The sequence below is a fragment of the Melanerpes formicivorus genome, unplaced genomic scaffold, assembly GCF_026170545.1.
Source record: "Melanerpes formicivorus ecotype bairdi unplaced genomic scaffold, bMelFor1.0.p_v2 SCAF_23, whole genome shotgun sequence".
Classification (NCBI taxonomy): domain Eukaryota; kingdom Metazoa; phylum Chordata; class Aves; order Piciformes; family Picidae; genus Melanerpes; species Melanerpes formicivorus.
The window spans coordinates 1,658,863-1,681,677 of NW_027142375.1; the positions used below are offsets into that span (position 1 = coordinate 1,658,863).

The 22,815-nt window shown below is 45.9% G+C and overlaps 1 protein-coding gene across 3 annotated transcripts in view; it reads left to right on the forward strand.

Moving 5' to 3' along the window:
• Window positions 1-22,815, forward strand: part of ZNF385D (zinc finger protein 385D) — a 389,020-nt gene that overhangs the window by 74,344 nt on the left and 291,861 nt on the right. For 2 of the 3 annotated variants that reach the window (XM_068152311.1, XM_068152313.1), the window contains exon 2: window positions 12,295-12,573. In XM_068152311.1, coding sequence (XP_068008412.1) covers window positions 12,295-12,573 — 279 coding nt within the window. Of the gene's footprint in view, window positions 1-3,633; window positions 3,673-12,294; window positions 12,574-22,815 lie in introns of those variants that run through there. The other variant, XM_068152312.1, reaches the window with a different exon arrangement.

Consider the following 22,815-nt stretch of genomic DNA (forward strand, 5'->3'; position numbering starts at 1 on the left):
CAGGCTGCACCAGGGGAGGTTTAGGTTGGATGTTAGGAAGAAGTTCTATACAGAGAGAGTGATTGCCCATTGGAATGTGCTGCCCAAGGAGGTGGTGGAGTCACCATCCCTGGAGGTGTTCAGGAGGAGACTTGATGGGGTGCTTGGTGCCATGGGGTAGTTGTTTAGGTGGTGTTGGATTGGTTGATGGGTTGGACATGATGATCTTGCAGGTCTCTTCCAACCTGGTTTATTCTGGTTTATTCTGGTTTAAACACAGATCATTGCAAATAGTCTTGATAGAGTAAGAAGTGTCCAGTTTTAAAGATCATTGTCTTGGTTTTTCTGTGAGTTCCTCTTGCAAGAGAAGTTTCAGAGTTTGCTGAAACGGCAGGAGAGCAGTGATGTGGTTCAGTCAATGCAGAGCAATATGTGCAGTGATCAATAATCAAGTGATTTGTGAAAGGCAGTTGCTGAGAGCGAGTGTGTGTTGTTTCAGATGGGTGCATCCTGCAGGAGCAAGGCGTGCTGCAGTGGGTGACACTTGCACCGTGAGGTGAGCAACCCCTGCTCATTAGCTGCCTGAGAGCAGTGCTGATTGCAAGTGACATCAAGGGGTGGGTCGAGAAAATGCTACTCCAAAGAACAATGATTTTGTCTGAAGTAGGGAAGTGAAAGGTAGGTTGGAGTAATCTCATGTGTGCCCTGGCTTAGGGGAAGGTCACTTGTTCAGTCCTTTGATTTTGGGAGGCGTTTTGATGGCTTTGCTTTCACGCAGTGTTTGCTCTTCGGATGGCTGCGACAAGGCAAATGAAAATGTGACAAGGATTTCAAATGGATTGCCAGCAAGATGAAACAAAAGTGAATACATGGGCAGTGACAGATGCTTTTGCTTTCATTTTTGTGTCATCTTGGTTGTTGCATGATCACAGGATGCCAGGGGCTAGAGGGGACCTCCAGACATCATCGAGTCCCACCCCCTGCCAGAGCAGGACCACAGAACCTAGCACAGGTCACACAGGAACACATCCAGAGGGGTCTGGAAAGGCTCCAGAGAAGGAGACTCCACAGCCTCTCTGGGCAGCCTCTTCCAGTGCTCTGGGACCCTCACAGTGAAGAAGTTCCTCCTCATGTTGAGATGGAGCCTCCTGTGCTGGAGTTTCTATCCATTACATCCTATTTCAACAATTTTTCTCCTGTGAAAGAAGAAATTTTTTCAGGGAAGAAATAAATCTGACATTATTAAAGTTTACAGTAGAAGTAGTAATGTGATATTGTTTGGATCTTTAGTGCCTTACAGATCATAGAATCATTGAATTGTTAGGGTTGGAAGGGACCTCAAGGCTCAGCCAGTTCCAATCCCCCTGCCATGGGCTGGGACACCTCACACTACAGCAGGTTGCTCACAGCCACATCCAGCCTGGCTGCAAACACCTCCAGGGATGAGGCTTCCACCACCTCCCTGGGCAACCTGTGCCAGGCTCTCACCACCCTCATGGGGAAGAATTTCTAGTTTTGCTCCATTCCCCCCAGTCCTATCACTACCTCACACCCTTAAAAGTCCCTCCCTGGCTTTCTTGTAGCCCACTTCAGATATTGGAAGGCCACAAGTAGGTCTCCTGGGAGCCTTCTCTTCTCCAGAATGAACAACCCCAAGTCTCTCAATCTGTGTCCAGAGCAGAGCAGCTCCAGCCCCCTGCTCATCCTTGTGGCCCTTCTCTGGACACCTTCCAGCACCTCCAGATCCTTCCTGCAATAGAGGCCCCAGAACTCGATGCAGTGCTCCAGGTGTGATCTCACCAGAGCGGAGCAGAGGGGGCGAATTACCTCCCTCAGCCTGCTGGCTATGCTTCTCCTGCTGCAGCCAGATCTTCTCAGGAAGCTAAACTCAGCTGACTGGTTGGATGTTCATTAAATGAACAGTGCCTGTTTTGCAGCACTGTGAGGCATGCAGCCCACCAGGCTATCTTAGCTATTGTAATCTTTGTACTTTTGCATTATTAAACATTTCCTTTTCCTGTTAGAAAAGCTTTGCAGTCTTGCAAAGCTTTTGTCATGTAATAAGTTCCTACTCATGTAAGTAATCCCATTAAAATTCCTTGAGACTGCCAGTGTGAATTGTCTTGTAGTCTAGGGCTAAATTCATAAAGGGGTTTCATTTCTATTCTTCTAGGGTGGACGTACATCAAACACTGAGAGTGCTCTAAGTGTTCTTTACCCCAAGCAGGAAAAGATGCCATGAATTCCAAAAGTGAGCAGCAGAAATGATGGGGACTGCTGAGCTGCTGAAAACACTGTGGGAATTTCTTGAAAGAAGGAAAATGGGGATAGAACAGAACAGAACAGAATAGCATAGAATAGAATAGAATAGACCAGACCAGACCAGACCAGACCAGACCAGGTTGGACAAGACCTTCAAGATCGTCGTGTCCAACCCATCAACCAATCCAACACCACCTAAACAACTAACCCATGGCACCAAGCACCCTGTCAAGTCTCCTCCTGAACACCTCCAGTGATGGTGACTCCACCACCTCCCCAGGCAGCCCATTCCAATGGGCAATCACTCTCTCTGTGTAGAACTTCTTCCTAACATCCAACCTAAACCTCCCCTGGCACAGCCTGAGACTGTGTCCTCTTGTTCTGGTGCTGGGTGCCTGGGAGAAGAGACCAACCCCCTCCTGGCTACAACCTCCCTGTCTACACTCTGCTTTCGTTGCACTAGGTTTGTGCCACTGAATTCAGTGGCTGTCATCCTGGTTTAGGAGTATGCATTCAGTTAGATACCTGGTTTTTACTGGAAGGAGCAGCATGCTGTGAAGCTCTGTCAGTAGCTAAGGGTCACTAGTACCCTCATAGTTAACAGTGTGGGTACTGGTACCCAGACATATTTAACACTTCCCTAACTTCTCCAAAAACCAGTTAATTTGGATTGAATTCTTTGTCATGCCCAGTCCTCACTGCGGCACCTTTCCTCGGAGGGAATTTATTTACAGTGAGGGTGGTGAAACACTGGCACAGGTTGCCCAAAGAGGTGGTAGATGTCTCATCTCTGGAAACATTCCAGGGCAGGTTACATGATGTTCTCAGCAACATTACCTAGTTGCAGGTCCCTGTGTCTCAGTCTGGAGAAGGAAGGGGCCTCAGTTCTTTTGAATGTTCCCATGTTGTGAAATTAGAGGCACAAAGGAGGCCAAAATATCAACAGCCCTCGAGGCCATTTATTAACAGAATAAAGTGGAGGGAACAGAAGAAGGGAGAGAGAGAGGGGAAAAACAGAGGGAGAGAGAGAGGGAAAAAACAGAGGGAGAGAGAGAGGGAAAAAACAGAGGGAGAGAGAGAGGGAAAAAACAGAGGGAGAGAGAGAGGGAAAAAACAGAGGGAGAGAGGGAGAGAGAAGAGGAATTATATTACCAACCCCACCACCCCACAAGGTGGTTTGGGTCTGTGGAGGAAGGTTGCTGCTGCTTTGGCTTGGAGGAGATGTCATCCTCATTGGCTGTGCTGTCCTCCACTGGAGGAGGGGAGGGAGAAATCACAAGCTTTCAATAATTTCAGCCTACCCTGTCAGGTTGAGAGAGACTGAAGGTGACCAATGGAACTGAAAGTCCTTCACCCTCAGCTGGAGTAGTTTTGCACTGTAGCCCACACAGAGGAGTCCGTTTCGCTCGTGGGAAATCGATGGAAGGAATCGTAAGTTATCGTCACAAATATCTTACTGCCCAGGAGGTCTTTTTGGGTCCTGAGAGTCTATGATCCATTTTCATGGCTGTGCACTGGGACATACGCTCACTCTGTGGCGTTGTAGCAGTCCTACCTTGAGAATACATCTGCATTCACTAATAGTGAGTAGTAATTAGATTCCCTCTGCACATTTTTAGCTTTGATGCATAAGCATTTCTATAAATGCATTATGTCTGGGTACTGCTATGAAAAGGTGATTAGAAATGTGACACAGATAGATAGGCTCTGTGCTAAAATAATTCCCCAGCTGCATAAGTGAAGCCCTGTGAGGACAGACTGAGGGATTTGGGGCTATTCAGTCCAGAGAAGAGAAGGCTCTGAGGAGACCTTGTTGTGGCCTTCCAGTGTCTGAAGGGGGCTACAAGGAAGCTGGGGAGGGACTTTTGAGGGTGTCAGGGAGTGATAGGACTGGGGGGAATGGAAAAAACTAGAAGTGGGGAGGTTCAGATTGGATGTTGGGAAGAAATTCTTCCCCATGAGGGTGGTGAGAGACTGGCACAGGTTGCCCAGGGAGGTGGTGGAAGCCTCATCCCTGGAGGTTTCGAAGGTCAGGCTGGACGTGGCTGTGAGCTGCTGCAGTGTGAGGTGTACTACAGATTTCAGTAATTCTGTGGGAAAAGGTCAGCTGTCCTTTCACCTGTTCTTTCTTTTCCCTTACACCTGTCTCTGCAGCCTGCTAAATGCTCTCATTTGTGCCTCACTCAGTTAACAACTTGCACAATCTGCATATTTGGTGTTTTTTTACTGACCTTTCAAACCTGTACTTGACTGCCTGCCTTCTCAGGGCTTTGTCTAGTGCAGACATTCCGAACTGCCAGCTCATGACATTTCTGCCCGTTCCTTTTGAGCCCATGTGATTCAGGGTACTGCTGACAGGAGCTTTGGGGCTGTGAGTGGAATTCTCAAATGTAGAAATTAAGAATATGGGAAAACTAAGACTCTTCATTGTGCATGGCAATAAAAAGTTGTCTTCACAGGCAGAGCCTTCATAGCTTTGTGGGGAGGGTTGAAATTATCCCCCCAACTCATTTGGAGAAACTACCCCCCAAATAAAAGCTCCAGACCAGCTGAGTTTGGGAGGGAAGCAAGTGAAGCTCTATTTACAAGCAAACTACAGCCTAGAAACATGCAATGTAATGAATATACACAAAATATACAAGAGATGTACTAGATAGAGATATTTCCAGTTTATAAACCACACAGAAACTCCTCATACCCCCCTGGATGGATCCAGGGGCACCGTTCACTTCCTCCCCACTCCCTCCCTCCTTCCTGTCACCTCACAAAGTAGTCACAACAGAGATGCCCTGGCAAGGCCACTGAAGAGAGAGAAGTTGCAAACAGAAGCACAGGAGCAGAAAAGTGAGCAGGAGCTGCTCTCTATCCCCAGTAGCAAGCCAATGAATTCTGTAGACCTTAGCATTATTTTCCCTTTGCATCCAGTGGTAATTTGTTTTACTTTCAGTCTTTGCAGCCTAAGGCTAAAGTTCCCTTTTCAAACTGTAACACTTTGCTGCCTGTGTCTTTCGTGGTTTTAACTATGTTGTGCAGCAGATGGAGATGGAGGTGAGGCAATGCAAGTGGATTGCTTTGCCTGCATGGGGAAGAGCATCCCTCAGGGCCTGGCTATCAGACACGAGGTTGAACCTGTGTTTTCATTGGGCTCTATTTTAGGCAGAAATCTTTATCTCCTCAAGGGTGATCCCTGAAAACTGCTTCAGTCAAAAAGCAAACGAGGGAATTTTCATGGCTTGGCTCTGGCTGTAAGTCACCACAGCTGTGCTTCTCAGATTTTGGAAGATGATGTTTGTAAATTAATTGCTTGGCCTTTAAATAGTTCCAAACCACCCAAAGTGCTCCATTAAGTTAGTACAGGCTTGAGAAATAGATCTGTATTACTAGCTAATTGAATAACATATGGTGTTGATTACTGCTTAGCTCTTTTTCTAGAGCTCAGTTGAAAAAATGCCTGCAGTGTATCGTGAGACTGTGAGCTGTCTGTTGGGTCCTTCTGGCACAAGGGAGCTGCTGGACCAAGAAGTGGAGAACTTTTTCTGTTCAGTTCAACTGCAAATTCCTTTAGGGAGTTCAACTGTAACTTCCTTTAGGGACTGGTGCTCTGTGTGGCAGTGATGGGAGGTAGGCTGGAGTGTGTTCATCCAGTGCAAGGCTGAAATGCAGGCTTTCTGGAAGGATGTAAGTGCTCTCCCAACAAAGCAAAACAAGACAAAAGCCCAGGCTTTTATGTTCTGTGCTATTGCTCAAGGTATAGAGATATACAATGAGCCTATTTCAAATGGATACAAATATACTCTTAGGGGGTTCAGATTGCAGAAGTGCATTTCTTGGGAGGTGTCCCAGGACACGGGCATTAAGCTACAAAGCTCTCCAACCCCAAATAACCTTGGTCTTCTTCCACCCCTCTCTGCCTCTGCACACCTCTCCCCACCCCAAGCAATAAACATAGGGAGAAGTTCCCTTTATTTTTTTCACTTGATACTCAAGAGGTTATTTTCCTCTTAATCATCCACAAAAGCTGGAGTCAGGGAGTGACAGGCCTGGGGGAAATAGGGAAGAAAATTAGAGATGGGTAGGTTCAGATTGGATGTTAGGAAGAAGTTCTTCCCCATGAGGGTGGTGAGAGACTGGCACAGGTTGCCCAGGGCGGTGGTGGAAGCCTCATCCCTGGAGGTTTTTGCAGCCAGGCTGGATGTATCTAGATCTAGTGTGAGGTGTCCAGTGTGCCCAGGTGGCCAAGAAGGCCAATGGCATCCTGGCCTGCATCAGGAATAGTGTGGCCAGCAGGAGCAGGGAAGTCATTCTGCCCTGTGCTCAGCCAGCAAACACCACACATTTTTGCTCTGGTTTTCCATGTGGGACAGTTTTCTACTTCACAAAGCTATAATGTCATGCAAAGTTCATTTTACTGGTAAGCATCATTGAGCCAAAATTGAGTTCAGAGCTCCAGGGAAAATAAATATAAGCATTTATCTAGAGTGCCTTTTAAATCTGAGTTCTTGGTTGCCTTGCTCATTCATTTCTAGTTCATTGCAGCCTTCATTATGGCTCCTAAAGGCTGAGAAGTTTCCATTCTTTTAGAGGTGAAAAAAGTTAACTGCAAAACTGATGGCTTCGTAATATATGTACCAAGTACAAGATGAGCTCAATAATATGATGGCAGGGAAAGAGAGTTTTCTTTCAATACCTCTCTTTTCCCACACAGGATCAGCAGTTCAAACTGATAAGACATGGACAGCAAGGACAAATTGCTTTTGAGATTAAGATTATGATGTTTTCTTTTAACCATATTCCATGGAGCTTCCCAATCTAAATTGCTACCTAAACATTTCACTCCAGAAAGCAGAATTATGCAGTGATGTAGGTATGGACTGAAAGTCTGCTGTTCAGGGTGTACCTGGTTTAGTTTAGACATTGCTGTACCTTTACAAGATACCCCAACTTTCCTAGTTGGACTGGTAAATTGTGCTTTAAAAATACCTCAGGAAGTTCTACTCAGTTGGCTATCTCCCCTGCATTTATCCTTTGCTGGCTTGATTTCCTTGTCCTTTATGGAATAGTACAGAATACAGAATTAACCAGGTTGGAAAAGACCTTTGAGATCATCAAGTCCAACCTATCACCCCACACCATCTAAGCAATTAAACCATGGTACTATGTGCCTCATCCAGGCTGCAATTGAGTAAGGGCTCAGAATATTTTAATGCTAAAGTGCTTCTGTTTTTCCAAACTCTCTGCTCTGTAATGGTGATTTACAGCATCAGCTCAGGGCATGTAGTATCTCACCTTAGTCCTTTAGTAGTGCCATTATATATTCAGAAACCACTCTGTGTATCTGTAAAGGAAATTAGGGCAAACTCTAGTGGGATAAGTGACTCTGAAAATTCTGTGTAGTTAATTGTCACCTAGGCTGCAGTTCTGGATTATCATAGAATTGTTAGAGTTGGAAGGCACCTCAAGGATCATCTAATTCCCACTCCCCTGCCATGACCAGGGACACCTCGCACTACAGCAGGCTGCTCAGAACCCATCCAGCCTGGCCTTCAAAACCTCCAGGGATGAGGCTTCCACCACCTCCCTGGGCAACCTGTGCCAGGCTCTCACCACCCTCATGGGGAAGAACTTCTTCCTAACATCCAATCTGAATCTCCCCATTTCTAGTTTTGTTCCATCCTCCCCAGGGCTTTCATTACCTCACACCCTAAAGAGTCCCTCCCCAGCTTTCTTGTCCCTCTTCTTTCAGATTTGAGAGGCACATGGCAGTAGGCAAAAAATATATCACAGTTCTAATGCCACCACAGCTTCCTAATGAAAAACCAAATCGAATGGTAAATTCCAAGGTGGTGTTTCCCTCATTATTTGACTCTGCTTTTGTCTAATGTTCCTGTGGTGGCTTTAGGAATTACCACCCCATACCACCCCCCAATTAATTTGAGAGAATTCCCCACCAAAATAAATCACCAGACCTGCTCAGCTGGGATGGAAGCAAATGAAGCTCTGTTTACAAGCAAACTGCACTCTAGAAATCTGCAATGCAATGAATATGTGCAAAATATACACCAGATGCACAATCCAGAGATATTTACAGTTTATAAACAACACAGAAACTCCTCAGACCCCCCTGGATGGATCCAGGGGGACCATTCACCTTCTTCCCCACTCCCTCCCTCCTTCCTGTCACCTCACACAGTAGTCACAACAGAGATCCCCTGGCAAGGCCACAGGAGAGAGAGAGAAGTTGCAAGCAGAAGGGACCGAAGAAGAAAAGAGACCAAGAGCTGTTCCTGCCTCTGCTCTCTATCCCATCAGCAATCCAGTGAATTCTGTAGACCTTGGCATTATTTTCCTTTTCTATGCCATGATAATTTTTGTTTTCAGTCTTTGCAGTCAGGACCTAGGCTGAAGTTCCTCCTTCAAATGGTAGCAGTGCATTCTATCATTGCCTTTTCTGGAATGAGATTAGGCAGCAAGACAGAATTATTCTGCATACTCTCTCAGATTAAGCTGTGTTGGCTGAAATATTAGAGGGATGTAATAAGGTGTTAATGCAGTTCGTTAGGCTGCAGCTTATCTGTGTCAGTGTTTCAAAAGGAATTAGACAGCTGTACAGGTGCTTTGCAGTGCTTGCTTAATTTACTGGATTGTATTTGCTTGCAAATTTGTGCCTTTTGGTTGGGAGGTCTGTTTTGTTATGCTGATCCCAGGCCCACAGGACTAGCACTATAGGTCTGGAGAGGCGCTGTACTTATTCAAATTCATGCTGCTCTCTAGTGGGGAATGCTTTGAATGCAAAAGATGGCATGTGTCTCTTTGCAGCCAGATATAAACTTGGATCTTACTGTTTGAAGGGGGGAAACCCATCTATATCTATATCTATATCTATATCTATATCTATATCTATATCTATATCTATATCTATATCTATATCTATATCTATATCTATATCTATATCTATATCTATATCTATCTAATCTATATCTATATCTATATCTATATCTATATCTATATCTATATCTATATCTATATCTATATCTATATCTATATCTATATCTATATCTATATCATGTATATCTATCTATATCTATATCTATATCTATATCTATATCTATATCTATATCTATATCTATATCTATATCATCTATATCTATATCTGTATCTATAACTATATATCTATATCTCTATATTTGTATCTGTATCTCTCTCTCTCTATCTCTATCTCTATCTCTATCTCTATATCTCTATCTATCTCTATCTCTATCTCTATCTCTATCTCTATCTCTATCTCTCTATCTCTATCTCTATCTCTATCTCTATCTCTATCTCTATCTCTATCTCTATCTCTATCTCTATCTCTATCTCTATCTCTCTCTATCTCTCTATCTCTCTCTCTCTCTCTCTCTCTCTGTGTATATGTATATAGTACATCTACTGTATATTTTGTACATATTCATTGCATTTCATACTTCTAGAGTGTAGTTTGCTTGTCAATAGAAGTTCATTTGCTTCCATCCCAAACTGAGCTGGCTTGGAGATCAATTTTGGGGGTAGTTTTCTCCAGATTAGTCTTGGGGGGGGTGGTAATTTCTACTCACCACATGAGATTCATGAAAAGTTAGATCTGGAACAATTCAGTGAGGGCAATGCTAGCGTGTTGGCATTGTAATCCTTCTGATGCTTTGGTTAAAGACTGAATTTCTTAATTTAAAAGTACTTTAGACAGATGAGTAGAGCTGTGTTTGGAGTGAACAATGCCTCAATCAGTCTTCAGAAAGCTGAGATGTTGATGGGTTGCTGCTGCTTCCTCAGGAGAAACATTCTCCTTACATTAGGAGAAACATGCTCTACAGCTGCTGTAGGAAAATCTGAGGGTGGCTGCAATTTACCTATACATGTTCCTGCCTTCACTCTTGGTCTGCAAGATCTGGTTTTAATAAAGAACTACTTTTATACTGTGGGGTTTTTTTTCCCCCAATTAATTTTGCTTTGAAATTAATTGGCCAGCCTGCCTTCTGTGTTGCTCTAGACAGCTAAAATCCTTGGCTGAAACAGTGATATTGACTGAAGTGGTGGAGTAAGAATTTAATTTGCAGCCAAGTACAGAGCTCCTCTCAGAACTGGGTCTGTACTTTATTCCGTGAAACAGTCTAGTGAGCATGAAACAACACAGTACTAATTAGATGCTAATTTGATACCAAATAGATACAAATACAAAGCAAATCTGAAAAGTGAGTCTGAAACTGTTTGAATATTGATAGGTTTTAGATTTGGGAAGGCTGACAAAACATTTACCCCATGAAATCTGCTGTATTTAAAACTCTCTAAGAACAGTTTGCAGCAGTTTGGTTTAATCAGACCCAAATGCAAAGGGGTTTTAAGATTTACTGTTGAACACTGAACCTTGTCTGGGTACAGCATTAAAGACATTTCCAGGCCATTTTCTTGTGTTGCTGCAATAATATTTTATGTTAGAACAGAATAGAATAGAATAGAATAGAACAGAACAGAACAGAACAGAATAGACCAGACCAGGTTGGAAGAGACCTTCAAGATCATCGCGTCCAACCTATCATCCAACACCACCCAATCAACTAACCCATGGCACCAAGCACCCAACCAAGTCTCCTCCTGAACACCTCCAGTGATGGTGACTCCACCACCTCCCTGGGCAGCACATTCCAATGGGCAATCACTCTCTCTGTATAGAACTTCTTCCTAACATCCATCCCAAACCTCCCCTGGTGCAGCCTGAGACTGTGTCCTCTTGTTCTAGTGCTGGGTGCCTGGGAGAAGAGACCAACCGACACCTAGTTGTAGAGAGCAAGAAGGTCACCCCTGAGCCTCCTCTTCTCCAGGCTAAACAACCCCAGCTCCCTCAGCCTCTCCTCACAGGGCTGTGCTCCAGACCTCTCCGCAGCCTCGTTGCCCTTCTCTGGACACGTTCAAGTGTCTCAATGTCCTTCTTAGATGGAGGGGCACAGAACTGAACACAGTACTCAAGGTGGGGCCTCACCATCAAGGTTTTAAATTAAACAAATCAAAGGCTAAGACAGAAGTATTTTTAAAAAAACATTAATAAAATCATTTGCTGGTGCAAGTTGGCTCCAGTGACACATTAATAGTGCCCCATAACATTGAAAGACACTTTACCTGAGGGTCTGTTAAGTTACTCAAGGTACAGAACTGAAAAACATGACCAGAATCACAAAATTTCAGGAGCTGGAAGGTTCCTCCAAAGCTCCTCCAGTCCAACCCCCTTGCCAGAGCAGGAGCACCTACACCAGGTCACACAGCAACACATCCAGGTGAATTTTGAATATCTCCAGAGAGGGAGACTCCACAACCCCCCTGGGCAGCCTGTGCCAGGGCTCTGTCACCCTCACAGGGAAATAATGCTTCCTTCTCTTCCCATGGATCTTCCTATGCCTCAACTTCCACCACTGCCCCTTGTGCTGTCATCACCCAGCAGAGCCTGGCTCCATCCTCTGGGCACTCACCCTACACATATTTATAACCATTGATGGGGTCACCTCTCAGTCTCCTCTTCTCTAAGCTAAAGAACCCTCAGCTTCCTCAGTTTCTGCTCATACAGAAGATGTCCCACTCCCTTAATCATCCTTGTGGCTCTGCTCTGGACTCTTTCAAGCAGGTCACTGTCTTTCTTGAACTGAAGGGCCCTAGAACTGGACACAACATTCCAGATGTAGCCTCACCAGTGCAGATGGGCACACCCCTTCTAATCCACCCCAGACTGGCATTGGCCTTCCTGGCCACAAGAGCTCATGGTCAACCTTCCATCCACCAGGACCCCCAGGTCCCTTTCCCCTTCACTGCTCTCCAGCAGGTCTGTCCCCAACCTGTACTGGAGCATGGAGTTGTTCCTTCCCAGGACCAGAACAGAAATCCCAGGAGTGGGAACACAGTGCAACAATATGAAAATGCAGAGGCAGGGCTTTTTTGCCTTTTGCTACTTTGCAGCTGTAGAAATTCTGTGTATGTCATCTTGTATTACTCATCAGTTTTTCCCTTTCCTGTTTTTTTTTCCCTGCCCCCTAGAAAATATGAAGAAGCCCTGGAGCCCTGATTTACCAGTTGATAACCACTCACAGGACTCAGACTTCACATCTGTGCTGGACAGGGAAGGTGAGAAAGAGTTAGCAGCTGATGGCACTGAAGAAAAGAAGGAGAGAGAAAAGAAACCAACCAATTTCACTCTGTGTAATGTTTGCAACATTCAGCTGAACTCTGCTGCTCAGGCACAAATCCACTACAACGGCAAATCCCATCAGAAGAGGTTAAAACAGCTCAGCAATGGCAACCTCAAAAGTGACCATGGTAAGCATGGAGATCTATCCCTTTTGGCATGTTTTGATCGGAGAACTGCAGCAATGTGCAGGAATGGCAATGTTTATGTGTCTCAGCAGTTTCTTAACTCAGCCAACAAATTCTTTGACATTAAAGTAAAGGTCCTTGGTGAGTTCAGAGTGCTTGGGGTTAGCCCCAGTGTGAGCATCTGGCAAATAGCTACACGTGTACCATCTGTGCTGTTCCAAGGGCTTTCACTCCACATTTTGGTTTGGCCATGGCATTGATTCATGTTCTTTCCTATTTCATTTACATTTTGACCGTTTTCAGCATACTTAGTGTTACTCCACGATCTGCAGTCTGGTGGAAAGGTCATACTTGTCAGAAATAGGCTGTTAGTGAACGAGCCTTGTTGTTCTACATTCTGCTAGGCACCACGGCACAGACGTTGGTCTTACTATCATGTACTTAGGACTTGCAGGTTGCCTTTCTTCTGACAGAACACAGTACTTTATGTGTTGCCCAGGGAGGTGGTTGAAGCCTCATCCCTGGAGGGTTTTGAGGCCAGGCTGGATGTGGCTCTGAGCAACCTGCTGTAGTGTGAGGTGTCCCTGCCCATGGCAGGGGGATTGGAACTGGGTGGTCCTTGAGGTCCCTTCCAACCCTGACAATTCTGTGATTCTATGATTTTGTGCAGTGGGTTGCTTCTGCCCCACCTGCAGAAGGACAGGCAGAGCACTAGTTCAGGCTGAGCAAGGGTACCACTAGCATTACTAGCATCTGTGCAAATGCTTAAAGAAAGAGTTATTTCCTTATTGATTAGAGATGCAATATGCTTATCCACAAATGCATCCTTTCCCTCTCCAACATCCCCCACACTTCAATGATATGACTGTCTTCAGTTAAGGTAAGATGTTGGTTTTGTTACTATTAGCAGAACAGTTTTGCTACTGATTGGAAGTGTTTTTCCGCAGTTCATTTCTCTGCTTTAATCCATGGCAATGAAAGCACTGGTAATTAAGAAATGCTGAAATTAGGGTCAAAGGGTTTCAATCATGCTTTAGCATTTATATTCTAGAGAGGATCAAAGTGGTAGCATGGTGGCATGTTTCTTATTTGGTCCTTAAAAGAGGCTCTACTTGGTGTGTAACTACAGAATACAGAATTAACCAGGCTGGAAAAGACCTCAGAGATCATCCAGTCCAACCTATCACCCAACACCATCTGATCAACTAAACCATGGCACCAGGTGCCTCATCCAGTCTGTTTCTAAACACTGCCAGAGATGGTGACTCCACCACCTCCCTGGGCAGCACATTCCCATGGCCAATCTCCATTTCTGTCAAGAATTTCTTCCTAACATCCAGCCTAAACTTCCCCTGGTGCAGCTTGAGACTGTGTCCTCTTGTTCTGTCACAGGTTGCGTGGAAGAAGAGACCAGCCCAGGACCATTTCCATTTGTAGACTTCTGTAGTACCTTGAGACCAACTCCCACCTGGCTGCAACCTCCCTTCAGGTAGTTGCAGACAGCAAGAAGGTCTCCCCTGAGCCTCCTCTTCTCCAGGCTAAGCAACCCCAGCTCCCTCAGCCTCTCCTCACAGGGCTGTGCTCCAAACCCCTCCCCAGCCTCATTGCCCTTCTCTGGACACCTTCCAGCAAGTCAACATCTTTCTTGAATTGAGGGGCCCAGAACTGGACATAAGGTGTGACCTAACCAGTGCTGAGTACAGGGCACAATGACCTCCTTGCTCCTGCTGGCCACACTATTCCTGATGCAGGCCAGGATGCCATTGGTCTTCTTGGCCACCTGGGCACACTGCTGGCTCATGTTCAGCTGCTGTCAACCAGTACCCCCAGGTCCCTCTGTGCCTGGCTGCTCTCAGCCACTCTGACCCCAGCCTGTAGCACTGCATGGGCTTGGTGTGGCCAATGTGTAGAACCTGGCACTTGGTATACCTCATTTGACTGGACTCTGTCCATCTGTGCAGCCTGTCAAGGTCCCTCTACAGAGCTCTCCTACCCTCTAACAGAGCAACTCCTGCTCCCAACTTGGTGTCATCTGCACACTTTCTGATGATGGACTCAATCCCCTTGTCCAAATCATCAGTAAAGATATTAAACAGGATTGGGCCCAGCGTTGATCCCTGTTAGACACCACTAGTGACACCAGCTGGAAGTGGCACCAGTCACCGAGAGCAGAAGGAAGTGATTTTCCCATGCTGCCAAACACTGGGATTTTAGTGACTCACTTATGTTCAAGCTGAGCATTATGAATGAAATGGAGACCAGTGCAAACTGCTATGAACTTGACCTGAATGCTGTGTGACCACCCTGCCTGCACTTGGAACAGAGACCCTGTTTGAGATCTAATTCAAGTAGAAATCAGAACCTGACAAACTCCCCACAATAACAGGTCGTGTCAAAACTGTTAGGTCTGAAATACAGGCAGTGTTTTTTTCAGTTGAATGGTTGTTCTGTTAATGAGACCCTAGCAAACACAAGTGGCATCTGACCATGACTAAGAGAAAAATCAGGGCTTGGACTTCCAGTTCCTGATGTGCACACAACTGACAGGTTTTGAAGGTCGTTGGTGTAACTGAAGTCACTGTTAAACATTCACAGTACTGTTTATGCAATGCATGTCGGTAGGTGGCTTTGCTGATGAGAATGGTATTCCTTGTGTCCAGTCCTGGTTGTCACAAAAGACAGCTGTTCTGCTTAGTGTCCTGTCATTCTGAGACTGAATTCCACTGGAAATTAAAACTAAGAGTCTCTGCTTTCTGAGGTTGTCTTCTAAGGCTTCATCATCATTAGCCATTGGGATGTGCTGCCCAGGGAGGTGGTGGAGTCCCCATCCCTGGAGGGGTTCAAGAGGGGATTGGATGTGGCACTTGGTGCCATGGTCTAGTCATGAGGTCTGTGGTGCCAGGTTGGACTTGATGATCTTTGAGGTCTCTTCCAACCTTGGTGATTCTGTGATCCTGTGTGTGATCATCTGTGGTTGTTCATTGTGTCACGTTCAGTGAGTGAAGTGCTTGCCTTGCACACTAGCAACCTTATTTCCAGCAGTTCATGTTCTGTACTCTGTGTTAGGCCTGTTGTAGTAGGCCTTTGCAAAGTTGTGTGGAACTAATCTACATGGAGAAGTTGGGTAAACATTGGAAGGGTAACTTAACCTTCTTTTGTTTCATCTCTGAGTCACTTCCACAAAGCAGGCTGCCTTTATGAGATGGAGGATTGATTGCTATGAAATAACAGGTCATGTCATAGAATCATAGAAGAGTCTGAGCTGGAAGGGACCTCCAAAGCTCATCCAGTCCAACCATCCCTGCAGTCAACAGGGACATCCCCAACTAGATCAGGCTGCCCAGGGCCTTGTCCAGCCTCACCTTGAACATCTCCAGGGATGGAGCCTCAACCACCTCCCTGGGCAACCTGTTCCAGTGCTCCACCACCCTCACAGCAAAGAACTTCATCCTAGCATCCAATCTAAATCTGCTCTTCTCTAGTTTGAAGCCGTTGCCCCTTGCCCTGTTACTTCAGGCCTTTGTAAACAGTCTGTCTCCAGCCTTCTTGTAGCCCCCTTCAAGTACTGGTGCTTTGCTCTTAAGTCTCCCCAGAGCCTCCTCTTCCCCAGGCTGAACACCCCCAGCTCCCTCAGCCTGTCCTCGTAGCAGAGGTGCTCCAAATCTCTGCTCATTTTCATGGCCCTCCTCTGGACCCTCCATGAGGTCCGTGTCCTTCCTCTATTGAGGATTCCGGAGCGTCCACAGTACTCCAGGTGAGGTCTCAGCAGAGCAGAGCAAAGTGGCAGAATCAGCTCCCTGACTCTGCTGGCAGTGGTGCTCTGGATGCAGCCCAGGCTGTGATTTGCCTTCTGTGCTGCAAGCTCACTCTGCCTGCTCATGTTCTCAAATGATTTCCAGTGGACTGCCAAATGGAGAGAAGGTTCAGCTGCATTAGCATTTGAGTGCATAATCAAAGCTGTCATGCCATAATCTTCATCTTCAAACTGTGTGAAGTAGCTTTTGTTTGCTGGACATAAATAACTCAGCATGTTACTATTGAATGTCTCTGCATAACTTGTAAGGTAAGTTGCTGAAGCACAAAGCCTGTTACCTCCTGCAGGTAATCAATAAACAATGTGCATTGAGGAGTGGAAAGCAGCATGGTTTTTTTGTCTGGTTTGGGTTTGTTTGTCTGTTTGTGTTTTGTTGATCTTTGTTGTTTGGGGTGTTTTTGGGTGGGTGGTGTGATGGTTTGGCTCTGAACAACCTGATCTAGTGGGAGGTGTCCCTGCCCATGGCAGGGGGGTTGGAACTGGATGATCCTTGAGGTCTCTTCTCTATGATTCTATGGAAATGGGTCAAACCGAAGCAATGGCTTAACCTGGGTCATTTCCCAACACCAAAGTGAGGGAAAAGTAACACTAAAAAACCTCAGGATTGAGACCAAAAACAAGTCAGATAAGAATAGAGTTTGCTGATTAAAACCAGGTAAGCATAGTACAAAGTGCACAATTCACTTGGCCTGTTTGCAGGAAGAGCAAGGAGCAAAGCAGCAGCAGGCAGAAGCAAGAGAGCCAAAAGCCCAAGCCGGAAAACTAACCCCCATCCCTCCTTGTCCCCTCAGTGTGCCAGTGGAAAAGACAACACCCAGGAACCCAGAACCCAGAAGCAGCAACTGGAACAGGATGCCTCCTGTGTTGCTGTCTGAACTTCAAGCCCCATAATACTTGGCTCCAGTTAGGACTTCCATTGCTTTGAAGGTGGCATGACTGCAGCATGGTGTGAATAGCAGCAGCAGCTTCAACTGAACCCATGCCACGGGGGGAGTGGTGTGTGTTTGTGGTTTTGTTTTGGGGTTTTTTGTGTTAGGTGGTTGGGATTTTTTTTGTTTGGTTGGTTTTTGGGTGGGTTTTGTTTATTTTTGTCTTTCCTCCTGTATGGCTTCAGGCTAGAGCCAGCCTTGCACCCTCTTTACCTGGACTGCCTTGTCGCTCCATTTGAAAGGCAGTACTCTTTCAGGTCAGTGTTCTTTTAATGTTTTATGGTCCAGCAGGAATATTGATGGCAATAATCATTTAGCTGTGTAGCATTCAGTTGCTCTGGGAGCAATCTGGGTCCATCTGTCTTGTTTCTGAGCTGTGTTGAGATGTTGGTCTGCCATTCATTGCTTCTTCCTGCGTGTGGCACCAGTCTCATTCCTGAGAGTGGATTTGATCCCTGCTAACAAACTTAAAGCCTAATTTGCAGGATCTCCATTTAGTCCTGCTCATATCATTAGGTCCAATATAGACCCTGATGACCATGGCTTCCTTCCAGACCCTCTCAGTAGCTTGCTTTCTTTCAATAAGATGTGATTGTTTATTTTTTCCCTTGCACAGGCACCTGGTAGGAAGCAAATCTTCTGTGAGCCATGACAACACATTCAGTTGATCAACATTTCCCAGTGTGAATTTCCTGAGAGCTGGCTGTTCACATATTTTATTATTTGTCTTATTTCAACTGTAGGTCCTCAATGAGGCTGTAAAATGTAAATTGCACCAAGTTGGGAGCAGGTGTTGATCTCTAGAGGGTAGGAGAGCTCTGCAGAGGGACCTCAACAGGCTGGACAGATGGGCAGAGTCCAAGGGCAGGAGATTGAACACATCTAAGTGCCAGGTTCTACACATTGGCCACAACAACCCCAGGCAGTGCTACAGGCTGGGGACAGAGTGGCTGGAGAGCAGCCACGCAGAGAGGGACCTGGAGGTACTGGTTAACAGCAGCTGAACATGAGCCAGCAGTGTGCCCAGGTGGCCAAGAAGGGCAACGGCATCCTGGCCTGGATCAGTGTGGGGACTGGAACAGCAGTAGCAGAGGAAACAAACAAAGGAGCCTCTGCAGGCAAGCTCAAAGCCCTGGAATGTGGTACAAAGGCAATTTACTGTCCAAGACAGTCCTGACCTTGCAGATAAGAAAGTAGAAACAATTGAGGCTGGTGTAAGAAATGTATGTTTGTTATTCCAGTGGAGCAGCAAGAGTTGTTCTCTTCACCCATACATGATGTCAATGTTAGAATAAGCTAATTGACACAGTTCTGCTCTTTGTAACTTTTATGTGTTACATCACCAATCTTCAGGCAGGTATATAAGGTCCTCAGATGCTCTAAACAAATGTCTTCAATTATCACATTGGAGTCTGTGACTGATCTGCTGTGTCATGTCAGGAATAGTGTGGCCAGCAGGAGCAGGGAAGTCATTCTGCCCTCTACTCAGCACTGGTTAGGCAACACCTTGAGTCCTGTGTCCAGTTCTGGGCCCCTCAGTTCAAGGAGGACATTGAGACACTTGAATGTGTCCAGAGAAGGGCAGTGAGGCTGGGGAGGGGTCTGGAGCACAAGCATTTTGTCTGAGTAGAAGGAAAATAAAGCAGATAACACCCAGTGTGACACATGTCCCAGTAATGCTGACTGTATCTTATTTACAGCTTTTTATTCCTCTGATTCAGCAATATCCTATCTTCCTGACAGTCCTGCCACTGAAATCCTTAGCTAATTTTTTATCTCCTGTCATGTTTCACAAGGGGGGGAAACAGATCTCACAATCAGAGCTTTAAGACCAGTTCCAACAAAAGGAATTGCAACCTCCAGCTTGTATCATTGAGGAAGCACCGATGCTATAGGTCACACTTGGAGAGGCAGTGAGTTAATCCATGTGATGTCTTTCCTTAGTTTCTCACATTAGCCTGGCTGTAGTCCTTATGCAAACAGTATTGTAGGTGTACAGATAAAATCGAGATCTCCCCTCCATTCTCCCCACATATATGAAATAAGAAGATGGGAAAGGTACACTGACTGTAAGGAGGCAGCTCACTTACTGAGTTAATTCTTTGTTCTGTAACCAAAAGTAGAATTTTTAGAATTCCTTTCACACAATCACAGAATTTCAGGGGCTGGAAGGGACCTCAAAAGCTCATCCAGTCCAACCCCCCTGCCAGAGCAGGAGCACACAGGAACACATCCAGGTGAGTTTTGAATATCTCCAGAGAGGGAGACTCCACAACCCCCTGGGCAGCCTGTTCCAGGGCTCTGTCACCCTCACAGGGCAAAAATTGTTCCTCATATTTACATGAAACTTCCTCTGCCTCAGCTTCCACCACTGCCCCTTGTGCTGGCATTGGGCAGCACCCAGCAGAGCCTGGCGAAGAAGTTCCTCCTCATGTTGAGGCGGAGCCTCCTGTGCTGCAGTTTCTATCCATTGCCCCTTGTCCTATCCCAGGGTGCAAGTGAGCAGACCCTGTGCCCTCCCTCCTGACCCCCAGCCCTCAGATATTTAGAAACATTTGAAATGAAGATGGTTAGTCGAAGGTAGGGATAGGGATCTCATGACCAAACCCAAGAAGGATCTATGAGTTTGCAAGTGTTCCCAAGAGTAACAAGAGTAATTGCAAATGAACCAGGCTCAATGAAAATTAAATTAATAATAACCCATTTATAAATAACCTTTGACAGAATTGCTAATCAACTGCAGCCAGAAATACCAAAGCGAGTTGCTTTGACATTTCCAGTTTCACTTTCACTGTACTTAGCTAGGAATTAAATTGCTTACAACTCACAATTATTTGGTTTTTTTCATTGATTTCTCATTCTCTTCTAAAATATTGTGGGTGCCATCTTAGGGAACTATGCAATCTGTGCCAGGGGAAGCTTAGGCTGGAGGTGAGGAGAAAGTTCTTCACAGAAATAGTAATTGGTCATGGAAATGTACTGCTCAGGAAGGTGGTGGAGTCACTGTCCCTGGAGGTAGAATCATAGAATCAGTAAGGTTGGAAAAGACTTCAGAGATCATCAAGTCCAACCTGTCACCCAACACCTCATGACTACCAGACCGTGGCACCAAGTGTCCTCCTTTTTATAGGCTTGCTGGACAGGGAGGGGGAGTGGAACAGACTAACTCAGTTCCCAGGGGGGAAACACCCTTCAGGATGAGCAAGGCTCTCACAAGCTCTCCCACCCCCACTTTCAGGATGGGCATAACCCATCACAGATACATAGAAAACACATTCAGCACTTTGCTATGAACATGGGTAAGCACTGGAATAAGTTGAGCAGAGAGCCTGTGGACATTATTCTCTTGAGATTTTAAGAGCTCAGCCTGATCTAACCTTGAAGTTCCTCTGCTTTGAGCATGGGCTTGGGTAAAGTGAATGCCAGAGTTCCATTTCTACCTGAGCTATGCTAAGGTTCTTCAGAAAACATGCTGGCAAATCTGAAGTTTTAAAGATTCAGGGGACCACTTGCTTAATTTGCATCAGAAGCAAGTTATATATAGTCAAAGGCTGGAGTTTTTCTTCACAGCTGTGTGTTAAAAATGAAAAAACAACCCCAAAACCCAACAAGAAATCTCTACTTAGAATGTTTCTGATGTAAAATCTGCATTTTCAGAAAGGCTTTGAAATGTAAACTAAACTGTTGAAGCATCATTTAGCATTTTTTTTCCCCTTATCAGCTTGCCTGCAGCATATAGCCAGAGCTGTGTTGATGCATGCCACCATCTATCTGGTTAAAGATTATCAAGTTAAACTCCTTGTCCTCTGAAAACAAGCAATCTAGGAGCAAAGATACCAGATGCAGGGATATTCTTTTCAGACCTGTTTTAATTGGGATCAAATTAACGAGGTGGGAACTATAAAAAAAAATCATCATCTTTACTTTTCCCCAAGCCCCCTCCCCAAAATGATGGACAGAGCTGAGTCGATTATTGGCAGGCTCTGTCCGGTCCTGAATTCTATCAGAGTGCTTATGGGCAACTTTAGTACAATTTGGAGACTTCAGGAAATCAAAAAGGCTAAGCCACAAAATAGCTTCACCCCACTTATCAAATCAGAGGCAAGCCAGGACCTTAGGGAAGGTGTGAGAACACTGATTGCACTCACACGGATGGAGCAGGAATTTGGAGATGATCCCTGGGTCTTTCTTCGGGGGCAGGCTCCAGAACTGCAGGTTTTATAACCCAATGTGTAGGTAACGTGGCACAAATCCGAAGGAAAAGGACCTGCCAGAATCAAAGCGTCCTTAGACACAGCTGCCCTGAGGGGAAACTCGTGCAGCAGCACTGCCTGAGCGGAGCAGGAAAGCCGCAGCTTCACGGCAGGCAGGGCCACTCCAGCGGCAGGCAGGGAGCAGGACCCCTGGGCAGGCAGGTCTGCGGAGAAGCCAGGTCCCAGTGCTGGATCCTCCAATGTCGCACGAATCCAGAGCCAGTCCAAGATGAGCCAAAATGGGAGTGAGCAGCAAATGATGGCGAGAGCCCTGACCGCTTCCTGCTCACTCTGCTGGAGGCCTTTCTAGACAATGTGTCCAGGGCACGAAGCACTCTGCTAACAAGTGGAGTCCCTCAGGGATCAGTACTAGGACCAGTCTTGTTTGACATCTTTGTTGGTGACATGGACAGTGGCAGTGAGTGCCCCCTCAGCAAGTTTGCTGATAACACCAGGCTGTGTGGTGCAGCAGACACACTGGAGGGAAGGGATCCATCCAGAGGGACCTGGACAGGCTGGAGGGGTGGGCACAAGCCAACTTCATGAGGTTCAACAAGACCAAGTGCAAGGTCCTGCATCTGGGTCAGGGCAATCCCAGGCATCAATACAGGCTGGGCAGTGACTAGCTTGAGAGCAGCCCTGAAGAAGAGGCCTTGGGGGTGCTGGTGGATGAGAAGTTCAACATGAGCCAGCAGTGAGCACTTGCAGCCCAGAGACCCAAGCAGATCCTGGGCTGCAGCCAGGGAGGTGATTCTCCCCCTCTACTCAGCTCTGGTGAGACCCCAGCTGGAGTGCTGTGTCCAGTTCTGGAGCCTCTGTCACAGGAAGGATCTGGAGGTGCTGGAAGGTGTCCAGAGAAGGGCCATGAGGATGAGCAGAGGGCTGGAGCTAGTCTATGAATCACAGAAGAATATTGCCTCGGTTAGTACTTGGAAGGGAACAATGTTGAACAAGGAAAGATTTGGGAGCTGGTAACTAGTCAGAGAGAATGGTGACAGACTTCTAAACCTGGATACTCTTTCTAATACATGCTACTCAACCAATTTAGGTGAAGATTTGCAGTTGAATTTCCACATCAAAGGTTTGCTTGTGTATCACAGTGCCTGAATGTTCACGATTCTAGGAACAGCAAAGCATGAGCAGGATTAACAGATGGACTCAGTATATGCTGTTGTCCATACATTGCATGAGCTTAGTTAGAGAGCAAGATCTTCAGGTATGTAACTCTTCCATTTGGCCTTTGATGTGA